The sequence below is a fragment of the Heterocephalus glaber genome, unplaced genomic scaffold, assembly GCF_053883595.1.
Source record: "Heterocephalus glaber isolate CG9 unplaced genomic scaffold, H.glaber_assembly_v1.0 deba00001538, whole genome shotgun sequence".
NCBI lineage: Eukaryota > Metazoa > Chordata > Mammalia > Rodentia > Bathyergidae > Heterocephalus > Heterocephalus glaber.
In genome coordinates this window covers 10,322,740-10,339,396 of record NW_028258333.1, presented here as the reverse complement: position 1 = coordinate 10,339,396, position 16,657 = coordinate 10,322,740, and the positions used below count along the sequence as shown (strand labels likewise).

The 16,657-nt window shown below is 34.2% G+C and overlaps 1 protein-coding gene across 1 annotated transcript in view; it reads left to right on the top strand.

Moving 5' to 3' along the window:
- The window catches only part of Cdh12 (cadherin 12), a 1,034,931-nt gene that overhangs the window by 977,701 nt on the left and 40,573 nt on the right, over positions 1-16,657 (top strand). Inside the window, exon 9 of the mRNA XM_087189265.1 lies at positions 297-550. Within this exon, the coding sequence (XP_087045391.1) occupies positions 297-550 (254 nt within the window). The remainder of the gene's footprint in view (positions 1-296; positions 551-16,657) is intronic.

The following is a 16,657-nucleotide window of genomic DNA, read 5'->3' as shown; positions in this document are numbered from 1 at the left end:
GTTCTTATGTTAAAATATTTACTTTGTGCTTTCTTTACCCACTCATTACAAAAGAAAAAGTTGAGAGGCTGAGGTGGAGAGATAGAAAGTCCCAGGTCATTCTGTGCAATTTAGAGACTTAGTGGGCTGTAGCTCCGTGCAGAGACCCTGAGTTCAATCCCCAGTATCACAGGAAGAGAAGAAAAAAGAAAGAAGGAAATAAGAAACCATTATAATTAGTACTAAGTTGCAAACTGGCACCCTCCACACAAAGCCATGCGGATGCACTTTCTCACTTGCGTTTGTTCTCATCACAGCCTTTAGACTTTGAAACAAAGAAGGCCTATACTTTCAAAGTCGAGGCCTCCAACCTTCACCTGGACCACCGCTTCCACTCCGCGGGCCCCTTCAAGGACACAGCGACAGTGAAGATCAGCGTGCTGGACGTGGACGAGCCGCCGGTGTTCAGCAAGCCACTCTACACCATGGAGGTGTTCGAGGACACCCCGGTGGGGACCATCATCGGAGCTGTCACTGCGCAGGACCTGGACGTGGGCAGCAGTGCCGTCAGGTGAGAAACACGAAGGGTTTCTGTGTGAGAAAAAGCAACACAGACAAGCAAACGATAAGCAATTCTCTGCCCAGAGCTGCACAGTGATTTAGTTGCAATGATGTTAAAACATATATGACTGTGAGACTAGAGGAAATTCAATAGAATTTGAACAAAAACATCAAATATCAATCTTTGCACCTGTGTCGCCATGGGGGAGATGCTGGACATGTCAGTTAAGGTGAGAAATCTCAACTTTTCATCATAGGAGAGATTTAATAATACAGTCTTGAAGAATGATTCTCAAGATCAGTGATGTTAAGCTACTTTCAGAGTGCCTAGAACATAATAAACTTTAATAAATTTTACAATTACTTTAAAATATCTTCCCTTTTATCCAAAATTTGTGTTAGGGAAAAAAATGATTTTATCATTTGCAACTTGAATGACTTTTTTTTTTTTTTTTTTTTTTTTTTACTTTTATTAGTGTACTACATGCTCACAGTACAAATTGATCACATCCACTGTAGGGAACTGGTATATATACATAACACATTTCAATTCTCTTCTTTTTCCAATGAAAGTCATTTTTTTCACAGGAATATATACATCTTCTGGTTATGAGGATGTGTAAATGCAAAACAGTCCAAGGTTCGTTAGTAGTATTAGTTTTAGTTTTAGTATTACTTTTCTTTCAGCTTCCAATAATATGTCCCTCATTCCTCAGAATGGCTTTTATCTTCTGTATTCTGAATATTCTCTTCATGGGAATTTAAATATTCTCTAAGAACAAAGAATCCTTTTCTTCATTTCTTTTGTTCTATGTGATCCTTAGCCAGAATCACACTGGATGCTTGTGATTTGTCAAAATTCAACAGTCTTCTGGCCCCTAACTCATTATCCAGTTCCAAAGCAGTTTTCTTAAATAATCACTGAAGCAGCACCTCTACTGCTTGGTACCACTTCCTGTTTTGTCCAGTTTAGGCTGCTATAACAAAGTTCCCCAAAAGACTGGATTAAGCAGTACACATTTACTATATCTTTCAGTTCTAAAGAATAGGAAGTCCCTGATCAAAGTGACAGTGAGTCCAGTGTGAGCTGAGGGTAGAAACATTCCATTCATAACCAATATTTTCCTTCTTAGGTCATGTCTATGATGAGAAAAGAAACCCTAAAAAAGAACGTCTCTCTTACAAAAAAGAAAAAAAAGTAGTGATTACAGAGCTTCCCATGTATTTCCAGCCAAATGCAGCCAGTTTATTCAATGGACAGAGGTTGTTTTTCTAGAAGGTGGGAAATGCCTACTAAATGGATTTATAGTATTTCTTTATGAATTTAAACAGTCAGAAAATATTGACGGTTATAATAAAATGATAAACACTGATTAAAATTCCTCGACTAGATAAATGAAAAATTATATATTAGCAGAACTTCATATTTAAAGACCTCACTAAGTTATCTAATGATCTGTTCTCTTTTCAAGACAAATAAAAGCATAATGAGGCCAAAATATGAACAGAAATATTATTTTAATGCAGTATTTCAGAACACCCCTGCCTGGACACATATACAAATAGGAAAGTTTCTAGGTAGAAAATACCAGTAGGTAAAGGAACACAGTTTCAGTTCCAAGAAAACTGTTGAGTCAGATCCTGGTTTGAGGAGCAAAAGCAAGCTACATTTTAGAGAAATCCTTCTGTGGTGAAAGTGTTTGATTGTTTTTTATGTCAGAGGAAATAAAGCCATACCCTAGTCTTACTTCTAATGAGCAGCTCCCACCTCACCAAAGCTGCCCACACAGATGGATCTAATTGATCCCCTCAAGGTGTTGTCAAAAGATGAGTTGTTTTTGAACAACATCAAACTTGTCTTCATTCTGCATCCTTGGAGTAAACAACAAGCTTCAATCATGTCAGTGGAGGAACTGTGAGATCTGACTCATCTTTCTTTGGTCTATATATATATTTAGGCACTTAAGAATGATAGCAAAAATACTTTGTGGGAGTACCAAATGTAAAACTATTGGACATGCTTACTAAGCTCTGTATTGTTTGGCTTTGCATAACTTTCTTCTCACAGAGTCATTGTGCAAGGTATTAATTTGGGACTGTTATTTCCTGTCTCTGGGTGTTTTATTACTGTTATAATCATCATCATTATCATTGAATACAGCAAATAGCCAGAGATCAGTGGCATTGCCAAGAACTAAAGCACTTGGAAGAAAGGTTAACCTTGGTTTATTGGCTGGCAAATATCCCACATCAGGTTCTTTTGTCTTCCTCCCCTGCAGCCTCAGCTCAATCTCCAGTTATTCTTTCCTTTACTCTTCTACTCCTTGCCATCTGATAAATAATTTCCTGGGTATGGTGTTGGATGTGCTTTGAGGTGGACTTGTTACTATACACAATTCATTACAGTTCATAGAAGTTATTTTTGGTGAGTCAGGTAAGATTGGAATAAGTTTACCCACTGCACCTGGTTTTCTTTTGAAGGATGTTCACAGTGCACCAAAATTGTACCACATATGTGAGTCCACACTCAATCACCACACACAATCTGAGTGAGGGAAGAAAGAGAACACATATCTTAATACATGAGATTCTAAACCGATGAATGTGATTTACCTTAATTATTGAGTAAATCGTGGGAAATATTAAGTGTTTGGAAAGTTACCCATTTTCTATTTTTCACTTAGTAAGTTTTCAGAAGATTAAAAGATGTATTGGCATAAAATATTTCTATGACTGTGCCTGACATCTTCTAAGAGTTGCAATATGTGGTTTGTTTGTTTGGTTTCCCGTTTAAATAAAACCCATAAGGGAGAAATTTTTCTATATTGCTTTTCCTAGGTGCCTCTGTCGCAGACGGGTGGAGGGTCCCCACAGTCCAGGCCTGACTCTCCTGACGACGCAGAAGGTTGTGGAAGAATCAGATAGAGACCGAAAGCCTAGAAGCAATGTTGTACTTTTATTCAGCGAGCATGCAAGAGTACAGCTTGTTCTCTCAGGGAGACAGGCAGGAAACGGAGCCCGAAACGGAGCCACAGTGGAAGGGGGGCTCAAGGGGTCCATTTATAGTGGCCGAGGGCCCACCCTGTCTCTAGGTGAGGGCGCCCCTACTTGATTGGCTAATTGGTTGATATGGCTCCTTACTAGGGAAGGGTCCTGGGGGCTTTGGCACCTTTAGGGTCAAATTTCCTTTTTCTCCAGTTTGATCTTAGCAAACCAAGCTTTGCAGGGTACAGCTTACAGAGGAGATGGGACTGCAGGCTGTCAGCTTCTCACAGGTGGTTAAGCCTGTTCTGCCAGCTATCTAAAACTCCTTGGGGGTAGGGGCATCCCTCATCTTTCCCCGCCTAAGGGTCTCTATCCCTGCACCACGTACTGCAGACATTGCCCAGCACATAGTAGGTATTCAATGAGTATATATTGTATGAATGACTTTATTTGCATATTATTAACTTCAGAGGTATAATAAAATAGCATAAAATTCACTTGTACCTATTTCGTCTAAGAAAAATCAAGACAGCTAAATAATTTGTTAATAGTGAAAAATATATAAGAAAATATTAAGATTTCAATGTTTCAACTCTTAAGACTTCTTCCAAAATATTATCCCAGAATCATCCTGAAAAGTTAATTCATAGAAACTAGTTCCAAAGAAATTTCATATTTATTTTTATATGGATCATGACCCTGTAGCTTTGTACATAATCAGGCATTTATTGCTTATATGTCTTTTTAGTGATTCTAAGAATTTACACATTATAGTCAAATTCACATTGTAAATACTATGAGGAAGAGATATGGTAAAGGATACACCCAATGACAGTATTGTCCGAAGTGATATTTTGAAAAGACTTATGGGCATTAATTTTCCTTCCAGCAGCTGCCCAAATCTGTATTATATTTTAACATATAGGCCATAAAATAAGTTACTTTAATCATCTAAGTAATACAATGTAATATATTAAATAATAGTATTATATAAAAGAAGAAAAAATACTGTGAACTATACAAAGAAAGTATTTTTAAAGTTAACACTGAAAAAAATAGTATGTCAGTTTTATACTTCAGAAACTATTCTTAATGGATTATTTCATTAATTATGATTATAGATAACCATGCCTTTAAAAAGTTAACACTCAGTATCACTAAACAATGTACTATAAATTCTTACATCATTTCAAAGTATACATGAAACAAATATACAGAAATAATACAAAACTGTTAATTGAAAAACATAAAAATAGTGTCTATGAATTTGTCTACATGGTGAAAAAAACCAGACAAGACTTGATATGGAACTGAAAAAAAAATACTAACAGAAAAGCAAAACAAAAAGAGATATGTAATTTATAATTTAGAAACTTCAGAAACACCTGAATGTGTGAATCTCTGGGAAATTTGTCCTATTCAACTTTGCCACAAGTATGCTATAGTTAGTGGTTAGGACCCTCATGAGAATTGTTTTCTGTAGCTGGTTTTGCATGAAGTCTATTCCAGATGTACCGATGACATTTAGCTTCAATTAACTGCATTTGTAGAAGCTAAATAACACAGAAATAATTTTACCAAAAAAAAAAAAAAAAAAGGAGTATAAGCCCCATAATGTCACATGAGGATACCTAGATAAGGAAGATTTTAAGAAAAAAAGCTCACATTATATTTATATATCACTATGGATTAGATATCCATATCCCTGCACATATTAATCTGCTTATGATAGAGTTGGAAAAATACACTTGCAATTATACACAAATGTGCTTAACTACTACATTTCAGTAATAACATTGCATTACATATTAGGATGCATATTTTGCATCCAGATAATTTTGTTAAATATTACATAATTTTGCACATACAGTGTGATACCTTATTCAGTACAGTCCTGATTGTCAAGTGTCTGTGCCTTTTGGTGCTCATATTTTAAAAGTACTATTAGTAAGCTATTCACTGTTGTGACAAAATACCTGAGAAAATCAATTTAAAAGTAGGATAGTTTTTTGTTGTTGTTGTTCTTTCTTTCTTTGTTTTGTCTCATGGTTTCAAGGATTTCAGTCCATGCTTGTTTGGCTCAGTTGCTTTTGGCTTGGGGAACTTCAGCAAATCATGATGGTGGCAGTGAATGGCAAAGGAGGACTGTTCACATCATGGTGGCCAGGAATCTCAGAAAAAGAAAATGAGCTGGGATCCTGATATCTCCCTCAAGGGCATAGCCCATGTGACCTAGCTTCCTTCCACCAGGTTTAATCTACTAAAATTTCCACTACCTCCCAATTCTGGCACAATTCAGTGACCAAGACTTTAACATACAAATCTTTGTGGGATGCTCCAAATCCAAATGATACCAGGTATATGTGTATTTGTGCTAAAAGTAAAAAGTATGTTAAGAGCCATGATAGCCCTCCATATGGTGGTTGTTGTGGGTATGAAAAGTATGAAGGATAAGATACTGAAATGTAGGGGCTGAGGACTTAGCTTAGTGGTTCCACCACCTTCGTTGCAAGCAAAAGGTCCTGAATTCGATCCCTGATACCAAAAAAAAAAAAAAAAAAGATACTGAAATGTGGGACAGTGTGAAGTGATTTGGATTAAACAATAAAATGGATACATGTTTAGGATGAAGGTGAGGAAATGGAGAGAGATTTATTTTTTGTAAGAGTCAATGGCATTTTGTGAGCAAAGTAAAGAGAACATTGAGTTTTGGTAAACCATATCTCATATTTCTACATATTAGTGTGAGGTTTAAAGTTTATCAGTGACTTCAGTTACATATCTGTAACCTCTCCTGGTCTCAAATGCATAACATTACTAACAAACTCAGCAGTAGCTACCTGCATTGAGACAATTGGGTTTACTCATTTTACATATGCTCTTACCAAGCTATAGATCTATCTGAATCTTCTACATACAATGGAATCCTATTTTTACTTGACCCTATTAAAGAAAAATTACATGCTTACAATTTCACTCTGAGTATTTTGTTTGGGCAGGTGGAAAAAAATGACCATCTTTCCAAATTTACACCAAGTGAATGATTAAGAATGTATATTGATGATAATTGACTATCAAAATATAATGACACTATAGTAGCTAATCTGGGCTGGTGTGGCGGTGCTCACCTCAGTCAGATTTTGTTAAACATGACAGCTAATATTAATTTAGAGAGAGAGAAATTGAGGCTCGAGAAGATCAGGTTATGGTTTCAGGAAAGATGGAAAATATTTGAACAAACGTAGCCAGGTTCCACAGGTCACACTGCTAATTGCTTTGCTATTCATTTAAACTGAAAAACTTATCTGAATTTTCAGTTGCTTTTTAATGTTAGCCTGGTTGAAAATAAAATTTAAAATTTCATAATTTTCAAAACATTAAATAAAATCCCTAGAATATCAACAGAAGGCAATAAAATTGCATGTTTGATGCTTTACATGGGATAGTTATAGACCCTATTGTACACCTGAAAATAATCTAAATTATTTACATGCATCCAGATGATTTAAAAATTACAGAAATCGAACTAAGACATAAAAGTGATAAGAAAATATTGACATTAATAAAGATAGATTAAAAACAAACATATATGGTTGATTTATAAATGTAAATTTAAAAAAAACCTACAGAATTATAAAGTTTTTACATGATTTACATATAATGAAGGTTATATTGACCAAATTCAATGGATTTATGATTCAGACCTGCATCTTTAATTTTTATGAGATATGGAACTAGAAAGTCACTGATAAACTTCCCTTTCAAAGAAATTTTACATTATTATAGTAATGTTTTCAATGATTGTCCAGATATTAGAATGATGATTTATTTTTGAGGTTTTCCTGTTATGCTTCACCAGAATTTCTGAAATAAACTACTATCCAGGTCAACTGGTTGTGTTTGCCTTTTGCTTGCTAAAGGTTCAAATAATTTCCATTACTGTGTGCTAAGGGAGCATGCATTTCATAGCTCTTTTCTTTCTCTCCATAATTTCTTTAATTGCCTTCAGATAGCAGTCCTTTTGTTACATTTACTTAAAATGTTGGACATTTCCATTTTTAAAGTTTAATTACTTTAAAGGCATAATAATATATATGTGAAATTCTTTTGTTGGAAAATACTATAATGTTCAATCTTCAGTAGAAAATTAAAGAAGTGAATCCATTTCATTCCTGCAGCAGAGCATTCAATGAGTTAATCAAAGTGTATAATTTTCAGAGTGCAAACTAAGGAGAAAAATCTCATGTAGGAATACAAGCATTTTTAGATAAAAGAGAACTAAACTATTTGAATTTCAAGTGGTAAACTGCTCTAGATAAAATGGTGTCTTTCTTCAGAGCATTTGGCCATGGCTGCCAGAGGAAATAAAACCAATGAAGATAGGGAATAGTAAGCATTTGATTTTCTTTAGGAAAGTGAATTATGATGAAAAAGACTTCGGAATAAATATGGTGAACACTCAGCAATACACATGAAGACTTATGTTTTCTAAACTTTAATCAGGATGTCAGCCACGTGTTCTTATGAAACAATTCAATTCACAGATACAAGTACAAGTTATTATGGATAAAACAATAATTTCAGTGAGGAACACTTTCTCATTGTAAGAAATGCACTGGTCATTCAACAAAACAAAATTTACTTGTTTTACTATTCTCCTTTGAAAGAAACTCTTAACATCAATTTAAATAGGTTAGATAAAAGGGATAAGAGAGTAGGATTTTATAAGAAAGAAGAAAAAGATGCTGCCTGGAAGGATTCTTTCAGGCTTCACTGGGAGAACACATATGGAGGCAAAAAGCCTAGTTGGCATTTGAGGAAATTAGGGAGATATTGTGACATAAAAGGAAGAAAAAAAATTGAACTGACAGCTAGATCCAAATAAAAGATTATTAAAATTTCAGGTCAGACTGTTCTAGCAAGAATTGTTCAATATTTATTGACCACATTCTTAATTTATATGGTATAGTCCAATATTACTCTCCATATTTTTATATCTTAAAAAAATCCAAGACTCTATGTTTCATACTAAAGCTATTAATATGGAGCTTAAATATTTGGTAAGCTTTATTTCCTTTTTAGTAGATTAAGCTGTTTCAAGTTCTTAGCACAATAAACTAAAGGCCAAATATAAAGCTTTGGGGGCAGATGAAGTTATTTTTTAAAATAACATTGGTTTTGTCCCATTTTGACTTTAGTTTAGTGCATGGTGAGAGACACGGGTCTAGTTTTAGTCTTCATCATATAGAAAGCCAGTTTTCCGGCACCATTTATGAAAGCAGCTCTCTTTCTTTCAGTGGAGGTATTTGGCCCCTATATTGAAGATGAGATGACTGAGTGTGTTTAGACTTGTTTCTGCATCTTCTTTTCTGTTCCATTAATCCTCAGTTCTGTTTTTTGCCAGTAACATGCTGTTTTATCACATAGCTCTGTAGTATAATTTCAAATCAGGGAGTGTCTTGTCCCTTGCCTTGAAATTCTTTCCCCGCATTGTTTTTGGTATTCTAGGTCTCCTCTGGTTCCAAATGAATTTTAGGGGTGTTTTCTCTAGTTCTGTGAGGTGTGCTAGTATTTTTATTGGGACTGAATTAAATTTGTATGACAATTTTGGAAGCATGACCATTTTCACTATGTTCATTCTTTCTACCCGTAAGCAAGGGATATCTTTCCATTTTCTGATGTCCTCTTCAGTCTTCTTTTTCAGAGTACTGTAGTTTTCAATATACATAACTTACTTCCATTGTTAGATTGAGTCCTAATTATTTCAATTTTTTTTGGATGCTATTTTGAAAGGAACATTTTCCCTAATTTCTCTCTCGGTAAGTGTGTACACATTTGTGTACAGGAATGCTATTGATTTTTGAGTGTTGATTTTGTGTTTAGCTACATGATTGAATTTGGCTATTAAATCTAGAGGTCTTTTGGTGGAGTTTGGGGGGTTTTCTTTGTAGGGTATCATGTCTTCTACAAATAATGTTAATTTGACTACTTCCTTTCCTATTTTTATTCCTTTTATTTCTTTCTCTTGTCTGATTGTTCTGGGTGGTGTTACCAGAACTATATTGAATAGGAATGGTGATAATGGGCATTGCTGTCTTGTTCCTGATTTTAGAATGAAAGCTTTCAGTTTTTGACCAGTTAGTATGATTTTGGCTGTTGGTTTGTCATAGATAGCTTTTATCAGATTGAGATAAAGATCATGTATTCAATTTTCTGTAGCATTTTTATCGTGAATGGGTGTTGGACATTTGACTTTGTCAAATGCTTTTCCTGTGTCTATTGAGATGATCATGTGATTTTTGTCTTTGACTCTGTTAATATGGTTCATTACATTTACTGATTTGTGTGTGTTAAAACATCCCTGCATGCCTAGGATGAATTCTACTTGGTTGTGGTGTTATTCTTAATAATTTGCTGCATTCTGTTTGCCAGTATTTTACTGAGGATTTTTGGGTCTATGTTCATTAGGGAGATTGGCCTGTAATTCACTTTTTTTGACTGGATCTTTCTCTTTTTTGAGTATCAAGGTAATACTTGCTTCTAGGAATGACTTTGGGAGTATTACTTCCCCTTCAATTTCATTAAAGAGTTTGAGGAGTAGTGGCACTTAATCTCTAAATTTCTTCCAAAATTCTGCAGTGAATCCATCAGGACCTTGGGTTTTCCTTGTTGGTCGTTTTTTACTTATATGTTCAATTTCATTGATTGTTAGTTACTGTGTTATTTAGAATTTTTATATTTTCTTGATTCAGCTATGGTAATTCACATGTATCTAGGAATCTGTCCATTTCTTCTGTATTATCTCTTATTAGAATAAAGATTCTCAAAAGAACTGTTGATGATATTCTAGATTTCTGAGTGACCCATTGTGATTTCATGCTTTTGTCATTGCATGGATTTGAGTCTTTTCCTTCCTTTTTTTGATAAGTTTAGCTAAGGGTTTATCAATTTTATTTGATCTTTCAAAGAACCAACTCTTCAACTTGCTGATTCTTTGTATTGTTTTCTTAGTCTCAATTGCATTAATTTCTGCTCTAATCTTTAAAAATCCCCCCCTCCATACAAGTTTGTGCTTGACTTGTTCTTCTTTTTCTAGACATTTGAGGTTCAATATTAGGTTGTTTATTTGGATTTTCTGTGTTTTCCTGATGGGAGTATTCCTCACTAAAACTTTCCCTCATATGACTGCATTTATTGCATCCCGTAAGTTCCTCTGTGTTATATCATCATTATCATTTACTTGTAGAAACTGTCTAATTTCTTCTTTAATATCATCTGTGATCCATTGGTTTTTCAGGAGAGTGTTACTTAATTTCCATGTGTTTATGAAGTTGTTGTGGTTTCTTTTTCCATTGATTTCCAATTTCACTTCACTATGGTCTGATAATATGTATGGGATAATTTCAATTCCTTTGTATTTACTTGAGCATGTTCTATGAGCTAGTTTGTGGTCTACCTTGCAGCATGTCCCATGTGCAGCTAAGAAAAATGTGTATTCTCATGTTGTATGGTGGAACACTCTGTAGATATCTACTATTTGTTCACAGGTTTGATTCAATTCTGATACTTCTTTGTTGATGTTTTTGTCCAGTTGATGTGTGTATTTGTGACAGCGGGGCATTAAGGTCCCCCACTACAATTGTGTTTGTGTTTATTTGATTTTTCATATCCATTAATATTTGTTTTATAAAGTTAAATGTGCTGGTTAAATGATGCATATACATTTATGATTGCTATCTCTTCTTCTTCTTGGAGTTTTCCTTATGTGTAATGATCTTCTTTGTCTCATCTGATCAGTCTTGGCTTGAAGTTCACTTTGTTGGCAAATAGAATATCTACCCTTGCTGTCTTCTTGGTTTCTGTTACATGAAGTATTGTTTTCCATCTTTTGACTTTCAGTCTATGATTATTTTGGGAGGGGGCAGTAAAATGTGTTTCCTGTGTACAGCAAATTGTTGGATCTTGTTTCTTGATCTATTCTGCTGATCTATTTCTTTTGATTGGTGAATCGAGACATTTTAATTGATGGTTATCACTGATATGTGTTGTCTTATTCTTGTTTTTTTTGTGTGTTGTTGGTTCCCTGTCTTTTCACTCTGTTTAATTGCTTGCCTTGCCTAAGATGTAAATGTCAAAACAGAAACACTAAGTGTGCTGGGAAAGAGAATAGGTGGAACTCTTGAAGACATAGGTATAGGTAAGAATTTTATGAACAAAACCCTGATCAGATGGGAATATTACAAAGAATCAACAACTGGGATCTCATCTTATTAAAAAGCTTTTACATATCAAATGAAATCACCAACAGAGTAAAGAGACAACTAACAGAGTGAGAAAAAAATTTTGCTAGCTGTTCCTCAAATGAAAGACTAACATATCGAATATATAAAGAGCTGAAAAAATCAACACCTCTCAAATTTAAACCCCAATCCAAAAATGGTCTTTCAAATGAATACACAGTTCTTAGATGAAGAAGTACAAATGGCAAATAAATATATGAAAAAAACGTTTAACATCACTGGTCCTACAAGAGATGCAAATTAAAACAATGCTGAGATTCCATCTCACTTCTGATAGAATGGTTATTATCAAAAAATCAACCAATAACTAACGTTGGTGGGGCTATGTGAAAAAAAGGAACCCTTCTCCACTGTCGGTATAAATGTAGACTGGTGCATCCACTGCCGAAGTCCATGTAGAGATTCCTCAAAAGCTAGAACTAGAGGCTCCATTTGACCCAGCTATCCCTCTTCTCAATATCTGGCTCAAAGAATTAAAAGCATTATACCACAGTGATATATGCACACCCATGTTCATAGCAGCACAGTTTGAAATAGCTAAATCTTGGAAACAACCCAAATGCCCATCAACAAATGGATAAAAAAGGTGTGTGTGTGTGTGTGTGTGTGTGTGTGTTTATATACACAGTGGAGTAAGACTGAGCCATAAAGTATAAATTTAAGACTTTTATAACTAAGTGGATGCACCTAGAGACCATACTCTTAAGTGAAATAAATCAGACACATATGTGTAAATACCACATTTTTCTCTGGCATGAGAAACTGAAAGTGTAAATAAGGACCAAAATGTATAATAGATATTGTGAAATGGGAAGAAAATGTTCAAATATTAAGGGACACAAAGGAGGGGGGAGAGGGACAGGAAAAATAATGAGAAAAGAAAGAATGGAAACAAAGCTCTTGTAAATAAGGAAGGTAAGAGGGGTAATGGAGGGGAGTGGAATGGGAAAATGTGAATCAAAATATATCATGTTCAGGTACAAATTCCATATGATTAATGTGATCATTACGTATATCTACATTGTACCAATAAACTTAATGATAAGAAGATCCAGTTGAAATATTTAAAAATAAATTTATTGTTATACAAACCAACTCCTTAGGATTCCAAATAAAATATTCAATTTTTAAAAAATATAATGTTTTTTCAATAAGACAAAATCTAATGAAACAGTGCGTGGCTACATGGGGCTAGAGAATGGCCACCTAATGGAGAGTTTGGATATCGATTGTAAGAATACTAGGGTACACAATTCGACTACCACACAGGACTCGAACAGATTAAGGAAGTGGAAGAAATCAGGAAGGAAATGAACATATAACAGTTAAAATTGTAATGAATTGTATACTATGGTTTATGTCTCCTCTGTAGAAACTTATGTTAAACATATTACACATATGTAAGTAGGAAATTTAAAGACAGAAGAATTACACCTTTTAAAGTGCTCAGTTGCTGATGAAAGATTAAAATAAAAGAAAATGATAGAAGCTATCTACACTGATACAACTTTTAAATGTACTAAGAGGAAAGGAACAATGAAGTAGAAGCTATGAGAAAATAAAACTAAACTGAACTAAATCAGAAAATAGTTAACACAAGTTGAAAGTAAAATGTTGATTCTAAAAAAAATGAGTTACTATTGAAAATGCAATTACAGCCTCAGTTTTGTATATAAGGTTGTTAGTAAAATGTTTACTGAAATAAAGTGAACAGGATTTACTTTTATTTCATTATCTACTAAAAGACAAAAAAAATTAGCAGCTAAGAGAAGAAAAGAATGATGAGATTTTGATCTACCGTTACTTCCAGAAGAAAAGAACATTTCCAAGCTTGACCTGAATCATTATTCTTGCAATTTTATCACTTAACAATGAGATATAATACTTTTGGAGTAATTTCCTACTATCAAGTGCTTTTTACAAATGTGTGTGAGAATCGGGACAGGGTCAAGTTAGTTTTTCCATTAACTCTGAGAAAGTTATTAGGCAATTTTAAAGAAACAATTTTAAGGGGAATGCCTACCTAATGAAGAGAGTAAAAGTTTCCAAGGCATTCCTGAAAACTCATTTAGAGAAAAGTAATAAAATTGTACTCTATCAACTGTACAGATTAGGTTAATATTTTAAGCTTAGATTTCTGTTCAATTGTGAAAACAGGTTTCTTATACAGAATCATATGTTTGATTGTACAATTGCATTTGTTTCATCAATCATAAATATCTAATTTCTCACATAAATTTCTGCTCACCAAATAAATATAAGTCAAACATATTTCACCTAAAGTTATTCTCATCATAACTGGTAAATTCGGCCAAATTAAGACAATATATTTTACAGTGTTGTGACTAGTTGACATTAAAATATAACAAAACCTTAGATTAGAAGTAGACTATTCCTAAGCCCAAATAAAAGGTCTGATGGCTCACTTTGACAGGGAGTATCTCCTGAAAACCATCATGTATTCAAGAATTATCTCATGTCTTCTCTGAAAATATCTAGAAACTGTAGAAGTGGTTTCATTGTTGGTTCATTCATGTTCTTTCCCTATACTTATCTCCTAGATGTTATTTTGGGCAAAACATCTTAATAGTATAGAGTATTTATCATCTAACATTTTCATTTTAATTAAGCACAGGGATTAGTCACATAAAAGGAAGGCATTTGGGAAATCGCAGGAGCCAGTACTGCAACTAGTCTTACTCTTAGTCCACTGGGAAAAGATGCTGAAAATGCTTAGTAAAAATAATCAGTCCCGGTCATATTCTAGAAGGCATGAAGCTTTCTATAGAAAGCATGCAGAGAAAGAGGAGTGTCAAATCTCACAAGGTCACAAGTATGAAAACCAGAGAGAAGAAACAGTGAGTGAGAGTCACACCAAAGCACCATTGTGTGAAATAAAACTTAGGAATTTGTGCTCGTGCATTGTCTTCAGAGCTTTGTGTGGCAAATTAATGTTTCAGGTATTCTGGTGGTGAAGGTGATGTACCCTGTGACTTGATAACAGAACTAAACATGCATTTAGGCAGATTTCTGTCTAGGAAATAGCATAAAATGTGTAACAAAGGCAAAAGGAAGGGGAAAATACACCCATAAATATGAGTTAATATGCATGATTCTAAGTCAACAATATATACCTGTCTCACTTCACTTTGTTTTTTTTTTGTACCCGGGATCGAACTGGGGACCTTACACTTGTGAGGCAGGCAGCAGCACCACTGAGCTAAATCCCCGGCCTTCCTTTCAATTCTATAACAGTGCTCATGGTTACACTGTTAAGCACACATTATTTTACAAATTTCACGCTTTGCAGAGAGATAATGCATTAGATGGAAAGAGTCCAACACTAATTGTACAAGGAGTGAATGAATTTTCATGTCATCCCCATAATCTCTGTCCCAACAATTAGTGTTCTTCACTCTGCACTTGATTGTATGTCATTGGTGGTTAATTTATATATGACAATCCTTATGTCAGTGTTAAAATAAACTACATGCATGAAATTCAGTAGCTAAGTTTGCAAGACTTGGGGTCCTTGGTTGATACAAATATGTTACATAGACACATACATACATTTATTTATTTATTTATATTTGTGTGTATGTGTGTGTGTGTGTGCGTGCATGTGTGAATTGAACTTGAGCCTAGATGTTTGTGCACTCTCTGGAAGTATTTTAACACTGAGCTACGTACTCAACTTTATATATTATTTTCTGTGTACTATATGTTTTCAGAAAAATTTAAAATTTTATTTAAGCCCTATGTGAGGAGTGATTCTCTGTAAAAAAAAAATTAGACTTCTGTTTGAATCAACTATAAATTATAACAGACCCTGCAAATATTAATTTTAGGTAAGGTGATTAATTTTTTTACTTTTGCTTAGACCAGGAGATTTTTGACCCTTAGGGACATTGAATATTTCTGTTGAAAAAGTCCACAATAAATCAGAAATTGTGTTTGGCTGGAACAAGTTATTCTTAAAGTTAAATTTACTACCTTAATATTAGTAAGTAGACATATTTATTTACTACATGGGTTACCTTAAAAAATAGGGTCTCTGATCGGAATTCAATCCATTATTTAAGTAATATATGATTTATGTAGAGTAACATCCTGTATGATTGGCAATATGGAAATGAACAAAGATAGTCTCTTTCTAAAAGGCCTTTAGTAAGAAAAACCAACTTCATTACATGAAGCAAATGGATGTATGTTATTTTGTATTTGACAAAATCTGCATAGTATTTAAATATTGTGTAGCATCAAAGAAAGATCTGCACAATATAAACATATGCAAAGATCCAAAGAAGAATGATTTAAAACACAGCAGGTTAACTCCAATGAATAAAAGAGAAGAAAAGAATTACAGAAGTCGATAAATGTGCACTTCATGAAGTTCATATGTGGAGCTCTCCACACACTCTGCCTGGTCAGATAAATGCAAATGGGAATAGTTATTTTTAAAAAATAAAACATTTTTATTGACTGGCAAGTTTTCTAAGGCCATAAAGTAAAAGAAATGCCATTAGTTCAAGAAAATCTATCTATATTTCATATGAGTAGCAAAAACTCTGAAACTTGACTTCAAGCTTATTTCCTTCCTTTCATTTCTATCTCCCAGATATCCTAATAAGAAATGGCACGTATAGTTGAGGTGAGATGACATCTCAGGAAGCAACCGAGGGATATAACATCTTAGGAGGAGGGGCAGGGTACCAACATTGCTTGTGCCCTGCAAGTCCAAGTTTCAGAAGCTAAATTCCTGGGGAAACTGTCTTCAAGATAAGCAGTTTCTCTCCTTGACCCAACCATGGCTCAAAGTTCTTCTCTAGGCT